This window comes from Phaethon aethereus, assembly GCF_964289735.1.
Source record: "Phaethon aethereus genome assembly, chromosome: 25".
Taxonomy (NCBI): Eukaryota; Metazoa; Chordata; class Aves; order Phaethontiformes; family Phaethontidae; genus Phaethon; species Phaethon aethereus.
Genome location: NC_138601.1, coordinates 4064563 through 4078557, shown reverse-complemented (window position 1 = coordinate 4078557; position 13995 = coordinate 4064563). Strand labels below are relative to the sequence as shown.

Sequence of the window (13995 nt, the reverse complement as noted above, 5' to 3'; positions counted from 1 at the left end):
TGCTTTTTGGGACACTAATTTCATACAATTAAAACCCAACATTTTTAAGGCAACATATACACACAGATTCCGTTATTTATCTGTCATGCTTTGCCTATCACAATTGTAAAGATGACAATTTTTTCCTGGAATGCTAAACTCTGTAGACATCTGAAAGGCTGTGAGAGAACAGACAAATAGACAGGAAAAATCTCTGCAATGACAAAAATGAGAAGTAGTGTCAGCTTTTCCAATCGTATCATTGAAAAAAAGAACAGAGCGAAATGCGCAGACTCCAGCTAAAATGGGAATTCAGAAAGGCATTCGACTTCACCCAGATGCGTACCGCAAAACGGAGACTGCTCACTGGACACGTTACACTAGCGAAAAAACAACCATGAGCTGGTTTGGAAAGGTGCTGTAGTACAGCAGTCCCATCTCTACACTGCTGCTCATAGCCATGGCACAGAGGACTACAGCTACAACAGCAGATCCAGGCAGAACTCAAACAGTGACCTTGTTTTGGACGGTGCACTGGTGGTTTCCTTACCATTAAAAGCAACAAATATGATCAAGGCCGTAACAAATCCTGAACTTATCAGTGTTGCTGTAAGCAAGGAATAGCAGCAAAGCTAACAGCAGTAGAACCACTGATGAAGGAATTATCTGACATTTGAAAGCAGGCAGAATCTACAGAAGATATATGCAACGTAGCAACGCCTCATCAAAACATCCAAGCTGATGAGAACTTAAGAATGGAGAATGACATTAGAGAGGTCTTTACCTTTCTGACAAATGAAAACAAGACTGCACATTTCTATCAGGGAACTCTCAGAACAGCAAATATTTTCCACTTGGTTAGTCTAATTAGCACAGTACCGGAAACATTGAATATTGTTTCCTGTCATTCACTCTGCAATGCATTCTTGCTTCTTTTTCTATTGTAATCCCATGTTTTCCTAGAATACCCAACGGATGCAAAACACATCCAGGTCCAGGGGTAACAGCAATGGCGTAAATACGACCACTGCGGGAGAGAGACCAAGTGGCCAAAAGCATTTCCAGCACCACATTGACCCTTGCTCTCAGAGTGGACGAACAGAACAGTAGTGTCAAGGACACAAACCCCTGGTCTACAAGAGTGCCATCACTGTCGCCATCTTGCACAGAGGGTCAAGTCAGCAGGCTGGTCTTCCACAGCAGAAGTCTTTCTTCCCCTCCCACCTTTTCATTAAAAGGAGAAGGGAGAACCAAAAGCAAGAATTTTCACTATGCTCATTATAGAACATAATCATGTACTTACAGTGGAAGGTTCCTAGCACAACTAGGAAAAACCCCCACCCTGTTAAAAAGCTAAAAATCAAAAAAGAATGGGAACATGAATAAGAAGACCGATTAATTAAAATTACAGAGTAGTGAGGGTAATGGGCATACAGGAAAGGTGGAAAGAAGCAGCAACTCTTAATTCTGTGAATCATGCCTTTTGGATAGGAAGACCAAGAACAAGAGCAGAAAGCCCATCCAGGGTAACTGCAGTAAGACTAAAATATTGCAGAAAAACGAAATTTATGTTATTTTTCTCTCCCAGGTCTCCCATCAATCTGAAGGTACTAACCCCTTGGGAAGAAGAAACGTCCTTCATTTACACAACCCGTACAGAGCCAAGCACACTGCGAGCATTTAAAAATGAAATAGCAGCAAATGCAGAAAGGTAAACGAGATGGAGAGAGAGGTATCAACAGGTCTTCCAGGGGTTCTATGCGGGGGGAGCCGAAAGGGCCTTTTCTGGAAGTCGATTCAGCTGCGGTGCCGCCGGAGACCGACACCTCCTGCGGGGAGGCCGGCTGCCCCCGGGCGGGGGCCCGAAAGGGCGAGGGCAGCTCGTCCCAGGGTCGCAGGGGATGGGGAGGGGACGCACGAAGGAGCGAGGAGACCCAGCAGCCCCACGGGCTCCCAGCCGGGAGGGCGGAGGAGCCCGGGCTGGCGGCGGAAAGCGGCTAGAGCGCCCCGTTCACCGGGCCCACTCCCACCGGCGAAGGGGGCGCCCGGAGCCCCCCCGGCAGAGGCCCAGGCAGAGCGGGGCCCCCCGCCACAGGAGAGGGCCCGACGGCAGGGAGGCCTGCCCCGGCGAGGGGGCGGCGCGGCGGGTCCGGTTTCCCCCCGCCAGGCCAGGCCGGACCGGGCCTTGGGGCCTGAGCGCGGCGGCGAGCCCGAGCCCGTGCCGCCCAGGGGTCGGTACCTGGACGGGTTCCTGCAGCACCGTCATCCTGCTCTCCCCGGCCTCCACCACCTCCTCCTCGCCGAGCCCGGAGCGGGGCGGCCCCGGCCCCGCCTCAGTGCGTGTCCCGGCGGCGGCGCGGCCCGGCCCGGCCCCTGCTCATTTAAACTCCCAGCGACCGTTACCGGGGCAGGCGGCGGGGAGGGAAGGAACGAGGCCGGCCAAGCGCCGAGTCCGTCCGAAGCTGGCGGCGGAAACACCCGAACTACCTGCCGGAAATACCCGAAGCCTCAGGCGGAAAGAGCCGAGCACCGACGGAAAACAGCTGGGAAAGCCCCCTCGTCAGCCAGGCGGAAGCGCCTCGGCCGACGGAGTCGCCCGAGCGGTGCCGGAGATTGCCGAGCGGCGCGACGAGACGGTGCGGGCGCGACGGCGGCGCGGAGTCCCGAAGGGCCGCGGCGTCCCCCCGGTGCCCGTGAGCACCGGCACGGCAGCCGGGGCAGCACGCTGCCCAAACGGGCCGGCTGAAGTGGGGAATACAGAGACGGACGGTTCTGTCCCTCTCAGCGGGGAGGGTAGTGGCTGCCTCAGGCCCTCAGCCCTGGTGCCCCGCGTCGGGGGTGCCGTGAAACGCCCAGCGGGGCCTGGGGCTCGTTCTGCAAGGTGCCTTTGCACCCGTAGAAGGTAGAAACTTGCACTTTATACCAAAAAACGGGTTGCTGGCGTGTCTTGGGTGCAGCGGGGGCCTGTCAGGAGCCCCAGAATCCCTCACAGTGCTGGGCCGTGGTTTCCTTCCCGCCATAACGGGAGGCCTGCTGTGTCCTGTGTTGACCTGGCTGCTAGTGCTGGCTTTGCCTGGTGCTTTCCTCATCTCCTGTCCCAGTGTAGGGGGTCAGCACGGCCTGTCCACGTCATTGACAGGTGAGTCCCGAGGTCGCGTGCTGCTGGCTCTCCCCACTGTCCCTGGGTGGGTACGGCGAAGAGAGCCAGGAGTAAAATGGGCAGGTTGGGGTACGAGGGCCAAAAGGAATAATTTGACAATTACAACTTGGATCTGTTTGCAGGTGCCATGACTCCTGGCATAGGGAGAGCTCTCTTCCTTTCCCAAAAGGATGGCATAAAAATGCACACAACTAAACTACAATTTATTAAAAATACCTACTTTTCAATAGCCACCTACAACTAGCAGAGGCTTTCCTTCTCCAAACCCCTCTGCGGGCTTCCTGTAATACAACCACCACATAACACCACCCCCAACACATGCACACACACCTACGCACATGGACTCGATGCTCTATCCTGCTCTTTCCAGGAGCTTTTGCGCGCATGCTGCCTGAAGGACGGATCCTGGCACTGCCCAATGGGCTGCTGAGCGCTGCAGAGCACGTGTAGGAGCAGGGGGCTGCATCTTTACGGCAGAATAAAAGCTGAGTGCATGGTGCTTATGCTGAAAAGTCACATGTAGAGCAGGAAGGCTTGGCCTGCCTGCTTCCCTACTCTCTTTACACATCTTTCTCTGTGTTTCTGAAAAGCATATTTACAAGTTTGTTATCGCTCCAGTAAATCTGCAGGTGTTTGCTTTCAGGGTGTGAGTAGGTTGGCATGGAAAGGCAAAGCTTTCTTCAATCCCTGACCTGAGACAAATAACAAAATGGGTCACGGAGCAGTGCTTTCCCCTTGGGACAGATACCTGTCTCTCTGTCATGTCGACCCAAGTAATTTTGCCGAACACAAAGGGTGTAAACAACAAGGTACAGTGAAATGTCTGCCTTCCTAAAGGCCTTTGGCCTCACACACTGACAGTGATGATGGTGATGTGTGTGTACATGGGTCTGGGGGTCCGAGGGAGCCTTTCAAGGAGCACAGTTCGTATTCATCATCCTCATCCTGATCTCATTGCCTTGCTGTGCACGGCTGATAACTCCTCAGGATGAAAGCTGGCTCCATCTGTCTCTACCATTTCACAGGGCACAGCACTAACTCTCCTGACATCCAGACCTTCTTTGGTATGAGTCTCTGTCTTATCATAGCCTGAGGAGATACAGCCATCGGCTCTCCTTAGAGTGGGGGGTTATTTTTACCTCTCCTCAGGAGTCCCTTGGACTTCAAGTAAAGCATCCGAACTATAAGAGGACAGGGTGTTGACTATTGTCTTGGGACATACTGATTTATAGCGATTCCCTCAGTCCTGAAGTGCAGGTCTGCATGTGGGGTCACTCACTGGTGTCCACAGATGTTTTTCTAAATGTCTGTGGGACTAAAGCTGCTTGCTCCTTGGGATCCTCAGCTTTTCCAGAGGAGGAGGCAGGGCATGGAGGCACATATACAGGCATATAGCTATAGAGAGATAGAGGTATATACTGCGTCTGTTCAAGTGCATCATTCCGACCTGCTTTGGTACAAATCAGCTCTGCTTTATCCTAAAGAGACAGAACAGGTCCCCAAAGTAAAGCGTGGCTGGCTGTTACCCAAGGGTGCTTCAAAGGCTGGATTTCACAGCCCTCACATTTTTCTCTAGTTCCCTCTGTCATTTTCCACTGCTCTTTTTCTGTCTGTCTCTTTGCAGGAGTCTCTTTGGTTTTAATTTACGGTGCCACTCCTGTCTGCACAGAAGCTGGAGACTCAAATACAAGGCTTGTACTCTGCATATAGGAGTGAGAGTGCAGCTTCTTGGCTTGCTGGGGCAGGAATATCACAGCTAGCAGGGCCTCCAGTCTCTCCTGTGGATTTCCTCTGCAAGTTTGGGCAGGTCCCCCACCTTGCCTCTGCTTGGTTCCTCTCCGCAACAGCACGTTCCTCTGCAGGAGTCAATGCTACAGTGGTGGCAAGGGCAAATGTGGCCCCAGAGTGAGTGTGCAGAAAGCAGCGTCCTTTCTCACCCTGTCACCATGGTCCTTTAGCAGGTTAAAACACAGATAGTACATTAAAGATACGAGGTGCCCAGATTCTTCCTAATGGAAGCTGTTAGAAATACCACAGACAGAAGCTAAAATCTAATCTTGCATCTATAAACAGCTTATGTTGCTTTTTATGAGCATTTGAATCAAGCAGTGGGAATTGAAAGCAGCTGTTACTCAGTCACTGCACAGAAACGAGCAAGTGGCAGCTGAAGTCAAGCACGTCGGAGCAAAGCACCTTCAATTTCTAGTCAAAGTCACAGAGCGAGGACGTTGGAATAAGGAACAAATCAAAGAAAAGCGTTTTCTGCTCCCAGGTGTTCTGCTGATGGGAGGGCAGAGTTATCTGTCATGAATTATTCAACATTTCTAATGATGCTGTGATGGTTTTTTTGCAGGTAGGAAGAGGGAAAGAGCCACCAGCTTGCATCACACAGCCCCTGGACAGCTTCTGCCTCTAAACACGCTGTCTACCTGAAGAGGAACCACCCGGGGAGCCCTATCCGGGCTGGTCTGCATCCCAGGCAGGAGATGTGACCCGCTGTCCCATGCCATGAGGGTGGAGGTGGGACCTGGCCCAGAAATACCCGTTGCTTCTCTGTTTTCCTTCCCCCTTACTGATTCATCAGGATTCAACTGCCTGGAAACCAGCCTTCAAAACGAGACTTTTGGACCTGTCAATGATATATCAAAATAAATGTTTTCAATGCTTTCTTGGATGTTTTTGGTTCTTTTAAAGGGCCTCTGGCCTTTTCTGGCTGGGACAGGCAGCGTGTTGATGAAGGAGAGGTGCCTGCTGGTCTGTCCCATGGCAGGGACAGTGGCAGGGTCAAGCAGGTCCCTCTCTGTTCCATGGTGCAGTTCAGCCTGGATGTGGAGGGAATGCTCATGGGGCAGCATGGTGTAGGGTGGATGGGCTACAGGACTGAAAAAGGGCTGGTTTTAGGACAGACAGGAGGTGAAGAACCTGCCAAGAACAGGGAGTCTGATGCAACCTGTCCCTCACGCTCACTTTTCTCCAGACGTACGTCCATCAGCAAGATGTGGCCAGACTGCAGCCCACCTCCAGGCCTCACACTGAGGGGGGGCTGATGAGCAAAGACTCCCGTGTCTGAACTCTTCCCTCATATCTAGTGGTCATAAAACCTGTCTTTTTCCTCTGTCTGTGGGAACATCCTGCTATCTCTGATAGCTGGTGGAGGCTGAGGCATCTCCTCCATCTACTGCTTCAACGAATAGTCCAAAGCCAAAGCAGAGACACCGTTTAAGGGAGGAAGGAATGAAATTTAATGAGCTAAATGTCACAGAAAAAAACCTGAAAAGAATAACTTAAAGTTTAAAACCAAGTTGCAGGTGTCTCATTGTATACCAAGGCTTAGGCACACACACACGGAGGCCAACTCTTCATGGTGGCTCATGCAAAACATCTCTGCGGATGTACAACATCGAGGGTGGAAGGGACACGGATGGAGGAATCTCGCTGTTCGTGGCGCTCAGGTGGGTTCAAACATTTCCAGGAGCCTGGGAGACAAGCATGAGAGGGCTTAATGCAATGAATCTTTGAGGTGAGAGTGCTCCTTCTCAGATGAGCCCAAAATGCCAATAGCCTTAATTCCACACCATTAAAAAACAACTTACATGCAAATAGCTTTGTGTAGAATTAAATCTCCCTGGCAGTGTTTGCCACCTAACCACCTGTGTTGCTGAGCTGATGTACAGAGAAAAATAGATTAAAAGCAAGATAAAAAGGATGCTGAACATTCGAAGTTCAGACTTCTGTCTGTCTCTGTTTTAACCTTCTGATGTTTAAAGAGATTTGCAGAGGGGAGGAAAAAAGGTATTTTAAAATGTTTAATTTGTGTATTTAGCAGTATCTGAAGGTAATTTTTTTTTTTTCCCCTGCTGCCTTTCATGAAACTGAGGAGAGGAGAAATGTTTAAGAAAAGTAAGCGAGATGATAACAAAACCATAAGAAACTAGCAGGGGAGGCTAAGGCCAACTCTCTTACTGAGATTTGGATTTTCTTTTAAATTGAATAGATTTCCGAGGGGTAGTTCACCCTAAAAGAAACCTGTTTCTCTGTTTTCCTCAGGAAGACTGAGAGGAATGCAAAAAAGCTTAACAAGCATCGATGGTACATTTTCCATATTCTTTCTAATGTTAATGGGAATGTTGATATTTCTTAGTTCAGAAATTTCCTCGCTAAGTACTTAGTATTTTCTTAGCATCAAGTCATTCAGTGCTGCAGGTTTTTAAATATTTATTCCATCGGCTGCTGTTTCATGACCACCTTAGCTCCTGGTGGGTTAGAAAAATGTATCACCATAAACCACACGAACCTCTTTCTTTCCGAGCAGAGAATTGGCACAATAACCCGACCATGACTGACAGTGATGGGGTTGATGCTGTCCTGATAAATCTTAAATGGCACGAGTTACAAATGAGGTTCGTTATCATGAACACAGCTTTTTGTGCTTTCAGACCCGGGATTATTCCTGTGGCGTTAGTCCACTGCAGGGTTGCTGGTGGGGTTTGGGTTTGGGTTCCTCTGCCCCTGGCTCTTATATGCAGGATTTCCAATTTCAGTAAGCAGCGGGAGACCCCGATAAACTCACCTGAAGTTTCTTCTTTCAGCCAGACATGATGTGCTTGACAAAAGCTGAGGAGGAATTGAGAGCATGAGAGGTCAAAGCATGCTGTGAGCTGTGGTGGGGCGAGCAGAGAGGCAGCGGGGGGTACCCCCAGCCCAGGGCACCCCAGGGACGAAGGGGACGTACTCTGCCAGGACTGAGGTTTCTCCTTCTGTCCCCACCTTCTGCATGCCATCCCAAACCTGGTTAGAGTGATACCAAACCCCTCTTGAAGACGAGCCGGTACCGCTATCCGCAGTTTTCTGAAGCCAAGGGAAATGGGAAATTTTCCTCAGCGTTCTCCAATTTTAGTGTTTCCAAGATTTAACCACCCCCTGTGCCAGATTTTCACCCTCTTGGAGCCGTGAGCGATCTGGGTCTCCAAATGTTACCAATTAGCCTCTGCTGTGAAAGATGCTGGCTTTGTTTATTTTTGATAGCTTACAACAAAACAGTGCCAAAACTGGGCATAAAACAGTCCTGAAACCCTTGGAAACATGCTGTCTTCACCTGCTTTTACTGGAAATCACTGGCACAACCGCCTTGTTTCCCACCCCAGCTGTCATGTCTCACAGCTCTCCTTGGAGAGACTTTGGAGGGTGGTCCACACCTCCCTCTTAGTGATCGCCAATGTCCTCACAGAGGACACAGTTTGCACCCTAAGACAAGACGACCATGTCTGGGATGGCCCCCGACGGGCATCTCTGGCTCCTACCTTCATAGTTGATACAGCCATTAGCATCTTCTTGCCCTGCCATGAGCTGCTCCACCTCGCTTTCTGTCATCTTCTCCCCTGGAGGAGGAGGATGGAGAGGTGAGGGGAAGGGTTCTCAGCCCACCAGGACCCTCCTGTCCGTATTCCAGAGAGCCAAAGCCACCAGAGGAAGGAAAAGGGGATTAAAAAGGAGCTGTGTGCCATTACAGACTGGAGAATACTGGTGGGAGATTGTGGAGAGAAGACCAAGCTGCAATGGTTGTCTGATAATTGAGGATTTTATGGACTCCCCATCCCACCTGGATCATGCATGAAGCTGTGGCAGAAGATGGAAAAGGCCACATATTCAAGAACCATTCACTCCTACAAAAGCCTAAGAGCAGCAAAATGCAAAGAGTCTCTCCGACACGTGAGACCAGCAAATTAACCCGAGTCATTTGCCCAGAAAGAGCTTAGGGGTGGCCTGTGGCCTGCTCCCCTCCCCAGGTCCAGCCCGTACCCAGTGTGACCAGCACATGGCGCAGCTCGGCCCCCATCACCATGCCATTGCCCTCCTTGTCAAAGACGCGCAGCCCTTCCACAAAGTCCTCGAAGGTGCCCTGCTCCTTGTTGCGGGTGAAGTGCTGCAGGATGGGGAGGAAGGTCTCGAAGTCCAGCATCTTTGTGTTCATTTCTGGAAGGGGAGGAGGAGATGGGGTCAGAGATTAACTTCACTGGCCTGAAGACAGCCTCTGAGGACCTCCTACTCAACCTTCCTGGTCTCATTTCCATCGGAGTACAGGGGAAAAACCCCACAAGGTGATGGGACTATTAGTATATCATACTTGAGATGGGAAGGTCCGTATGAGGCGTGAGGTACCACCACCTGGGGACTGCACACAGACTGCTGATAGCAGCCAGAAACTAAAACCAGCGGACAGGTAGGTCCTCTGTCACCAGGGCAATGCGGCCTCACTGGGACTGGTCAGGTTACACCAGTTTGCACCAGCTCAGGATACGGTCTGCTAAGCATCAGTTACCACCATCCCCAGCTGAGGACAGCCTACCCCTTATGTCAGCTATGGTATGGGGAGGGAGATTGAAGGAATTTTGCAGGAATGAAGCCTCTCTGTGTCATTTCCTTCCCAACTCCTTCCTCTTGCAGGACTGTTCCTCCAGGGGATGTAATCCTTCACTTGCTGCTAGGGAGCACAGGGATTGCTTATCCCACCCTGTCCCCACTGTCCCAGGTTTTTGTCACCTTCTGGTTTGGGCTTGCCCAGCACCTTCAGGACCTCTGCATTGGTGGGGTTGTGGCCGAGTGCCCGTAGGACGTCCCCGCACTGCGCGTAGGTGATCTGCATGGCTCCCGTGGGTGTCCGGTCAAAGAGGCTGAAGGCTTCTTTGAACTCTGCGGGGAAGAAGAGCTCGGATGTCCTCTGCCATGCTGGCCCCATTTCCCACCCCGCTGGGAGCGAGTCCTGCCTGGCAGGCAGGGAAGGGATGGACATGCACGTGGTGAGTTCCCTGCGCAGCCGTCGCTGCTGCCCAGGGCGGGCAGCCCTGCGCTAGCCTCAGCGAGGAGCCACCGAAGCTTGCCAGGCTCCTTCAACGAGCCGCTCAGCTTCTTGAGCAGGTTTTGCCAGCCGTGCGGAGCTGGCTGGACGAATCCCGCTGGGATTCCTGCGCCACCTTGAGCTGGCAGCACCGGCAGAACATCCCCTTTGCTCTTCTCCTTCTTGACTCTGGCCTCCCGGGGACCCCATGACCCCTGCAACACCCCGACTGCTCTGCTGGCGTCCCCCCAGCCCCAGCCAGGCAGACACAGCGCGGCATTGCTCGTGTTTGGGGAAGGGTGACCATGTCCCCCCCGGCCCTGCAGACCACATGTCACGCCAGCCCTGCGTGGAAGGACACGGGAGATTAATTTCTAAGCTCGTTCCCATAAATTATCATGACATTGAGTGCTACATTTTACCTGGAGGAAGGAGGCCTAAATTAGGAACAACTAAGGATCGCTTTCCTTCTGTGTAGAATGCTTTTCACCTTCCTGACCTGCTGCTGGATTCTCTCTTTAATCCCAGTGCTGGCTACATGGACAACCATGCACCTGCGCTGCTCAGAGCCTGGTCTCTGCCTCTTGTTTCAAACCAGAAGGTCTTCTCCACTACAGCAGGCTCCTCGCTGGTGTTGAGGTGCAAAATGTGGGAAACCAGTCCTCCAGGAAACCCCCACCCCAAGTCCTTACCCTCCTCTGCTGCCGGCAAGCCAAGGACCCCGAGGCTGGTGGCTGGCACCTGCCTCTCCAGCTGCTCCGTGCAGGCAGCAGGACGCTGATTTTCCTGCAGCAGATGCTCCACACACTTCTGGATTTCACCCTGCTGCCTCCAGGCCAGCAAGTCCACCTGAGCAGTTGACTGGCCAAGCAAGTAACCAGCCTTTCCAGCCTGTCCACGTGAGCACTCAGAGCTGTGTTTCTTGTCCATGGCACTAATGAATTCCAGGTTCTGGTCCATCATGATAGCCAGCAATAGTTCACTCAAAGCGGAGTCGCTTCTCCTCCTGCTGTTGGGTGGGATGAGACGATCACGGTCTCCATGTGGTGATGGAGACATCATGGTCTGGTAGACACTGCCTTGGGTTTGGTGGGGATCTTTGCCCAGAGCTTTGGATTTGCTCCATTTTCTTCTTGGCATCTTTATATCTTCTCCTGAGCCTCACCATCCCATGGACCTGTCCCCACGATGTCCATGCCATGTCCCTGTAATCCTGCCACGACCCCCCCCAGCACTTCGGGCTGCTCTGGGGGGATCCAGGGAGGGACGTTGTCACCTGCGAGTCCCTGGTCAAGAGGCACTGCTGTGAGGGTGCTCAGTGATGCCCACTCCTGGCTGCCTGGAGCCGCGGGAGCACATCATATGCCGTGGGACGTTGCTGCAGGTTAAATCCAAATATCTCTGCATTTTAACTTGCTCACATTTCCACTGGCTTTCTTTTCTCCCTTCAAAAGCTGGTTTGGGGGCCAAGCCTGCATGATACTGGGTCTCCTCCTCCCAGTATTCCCACCAGGATCTGCCCTCACATCTTGTCCCTTCCCTAGTCTGTACAGAGGCGTTAAAACTGGCCGTGGAGAGATGAGAAATCCCAGTCCCAGCTCAGCCCCTTGGTATGGGGCTGTCCCTGCATCACCAGAGGCTGCTCCTCCTGCGTGAATCCCAGACTTTGAACCAGCCTGCAGCTCTCACCATGAATGGAAAAGTACCTTTTTCCTGCCAGGCTCTGAAGCTGGGATTATCCTCTTCAACTGGGGCACCCTCCACGCAGAGCAAAGAACCAGGATCCGTTTATTGCTCCTGACAGCCCTGCGTCGCAGTCCCAGCTAAATCCCTGTGCTGGCTCCCGCTCACCTCCAGCCTTGCTCCCATCTCCATCTCCTCCCTCCTCCCTTCCCACCAATGCTCTTCCCCATCTCCTGACCAGCGCGATGCTGGTTGGGGACACGACTTTCTGGTTCATATGTCCTTCCTGCCTGCTAGGAACCCCCATGAGCCCACCCTGGAGGAGAGCAGTGTGTTGGGAATGGGGTGCCTGGACCCTGCTGGGCTTTCCCCAGGAGCAGATTTGATGTGTGGGGCCTCGGCTCTCATGTCTGCTGCAAAAAAACGCCTGGAAAAAGGTCTCCTCATTTCTGATGCCATCTCTGGGAGAAGTTGAAGTCTGCACTTACCCTCGGTCTGCTCTGCAGTGAATTCAATCTGTCGGGGGAAGAGAACAGAGCTGGGTGTGAGGGCTGTGGTACTGCCGGGGTAACGATGCGTTTGAGCATCTCCCTCCCCAGGCTCCACAGCCTGCTCGGGGCGGGGGGCCATATCCATGCCGTGCCCGGCCATGCCGTGCCCAGGAGCGCTCCTGCCCTCGCTGCGGAGCCGGGGTCCCTGCGGAAAGCGCAGCCAAGCAGCAGCGCAGCAGGCGAGGGGTGGGCAGGAAGCCGGGATGCTCAGACCACAGTCAGGGCTGTTTTGGGTGGAAAGGATGTTATTTCAAGGTTTGATACCTAATTCAAGTGATTAAACAGCCTCCGTGCTGAGCCTGCTATTAACAACTCTCCTGCCGCAGCTCTGGCTTAAAAATGTAGCTATATCCTGGGGAATCACAGAAAAAGTAAGCTCCCATTGTAAAGACTTGGATAAAAGATGCTCCCACATGGAGGAGACAATGCAGGTGGCAAAATATTTTAGGATGAATAGAGTGGGTGGCAGAAAAGCTTTTTAAAGCTGCCGGGGCCCCGACACAGCGTCTCAGCCGGGAGCTGTGGGGCGTTCGACTCCGCAGCCGGAGCTCCGGGCAGCAGCGTCCCGGTGCGAGCGCGAGGCCGTTTCCCTGGGGGATCGCTGCGCGGGGCCGGATGGGGGAAGACTGGAACATCCCCCCAGCGCGGAGAGCGTCGCTCCCAGCCCGCTGCATCAGTGCAGTCTGAGAACTCCCCGCTCCCAAGCCTGGCTCTCAGCCTGGCTAACGCCGTTTGCGCGGGGCATTGCATCGCCCGTGCCTGGCAGATGGCAGGCGCGAAGAAAGACGGCGACTTCTTCGCTCCTCGCTCACCTTCACGCTCTTGGGATCGAAGGCAGGCTCTCTGGGTGGCTCCGGGGCTGGAGCCAGCTTGGCTGCTTCCTTCCTCGGGTCGGGTTTCTTGAGCGGCATCGCGCTGGGTCTTTGCAGAGGTGCAGGGATGAGTCCTGCTGCCCAGCGAAGCGACCGGCCGGAGGGATGAAAGGCAAAGCCTGCTCCTTCCCTTATATACGGAGCCCTGTCCTCACCCCGGAGGGGCAGGCCGGCTGCTGCAGCAACTGCTACTTACTATAAAAGGAAGAAAACTCAAACGAGAGGGGCCCCAACTTGACAATTGCCCATTGTCATCGGCTCCCGGCACGGCCAAGCCACCAGCCGCTCCCCCCCAGCCACAAAAGGGGGGACGTCTCCCCCTCCGGCACCTGCACCGGGTGGGCTCCACGGGGGCCGCTTGCTAAGTGACCACTGCAAACCTAAACGCGAACGGCCCCGGGCGCCTGGCAAGGAAATAGCGACGCAAGGGCTGATAAACCTGCCGCGATACCCACGGGAAAAGCGCGTCTGTTTTTAGGCAGGCCTGCAAGGGCGAACGCTGCAGAGCCCTTTTTAAGACCAGGATTTATGAAATGCTGCTTCAAAGGAGCTCAGTCCTCTCTGAACAATCCCCCCGGCCTCGTGCTCGGGGTCTGCTTTGCCTCAATCTCTCCCCAGGACTGAGCTTGTGCCCTGGAAAAGGCCACGCTGTGGGTGAGGAGCTGTGCTCACCTCCCTAAGGGTGGCTAACGAGGGTAATGCAAACGATGGCTAAAGGCAGGCATTTAATTCATCAGCTCGGGATCTTTCACAGCCCCGCACCGCTCGACCCATGCATCCCCAAATCCTACGGGGCAGAGCGGGCGATAGGGTCTCCGTTCGGCTCCCCGCCAGCCTGGGCAGGCTCTGGTGGGAGATGCTCCTGCTCTCACCCTCCTCTCCCAACTGTTTGAAGACCCGCAGGAGGGGCAGGAG

General features: G+C 53.3%; 2 protein-coding genes across 6 annotated transcripts in view; both read right to left on the bottom strand.

The window, feature by feature from the left end:
- Positions 1-2245, bottom strand: part of CDC27 (cell division cycle 27) — a gene marked incomplete at both ends in the record, with an annotated part of 31888 nt that extends 29643 nt beyond the window's left edge. For all 5 annotated transcript variants that reach the window (XM_082010599.1, XM_082010600.1, XM_082010601.1 and 2 more), the window contains one exon: positions 2219-2245. In XM_082010599.1, the coding sequence (XP_081866725.1) occupies positions 2219-2245 (27 nt within the window). The remainder of the gene's footprint in view (positions 1-2218) is intronic.
- Positions 2246-7724: 5479 nt separating this feature from the next.
- On the bottom strand, positions 7725-13119 carry LOC309413311 (myosin light chain, embryonic; the record flags this gene model as incomplete). Its single annotated transcript, XM_082010423.1, has 6 exons — positions 7725-7753; positions 8440-8517; positions 8939-9112; positions 9680-9829; positions 12146-12173; positions 13021-13119. The coding sequence occupies 6 exons, from the start codon at positions 13117-13119 to the stop codon at positions 7725-7727; spliced, it is 558 nt and encodes a 185-aa protein (XP_081866549.1).
- Positions 13120-13995: the final 876 nt, after the last annotated feature.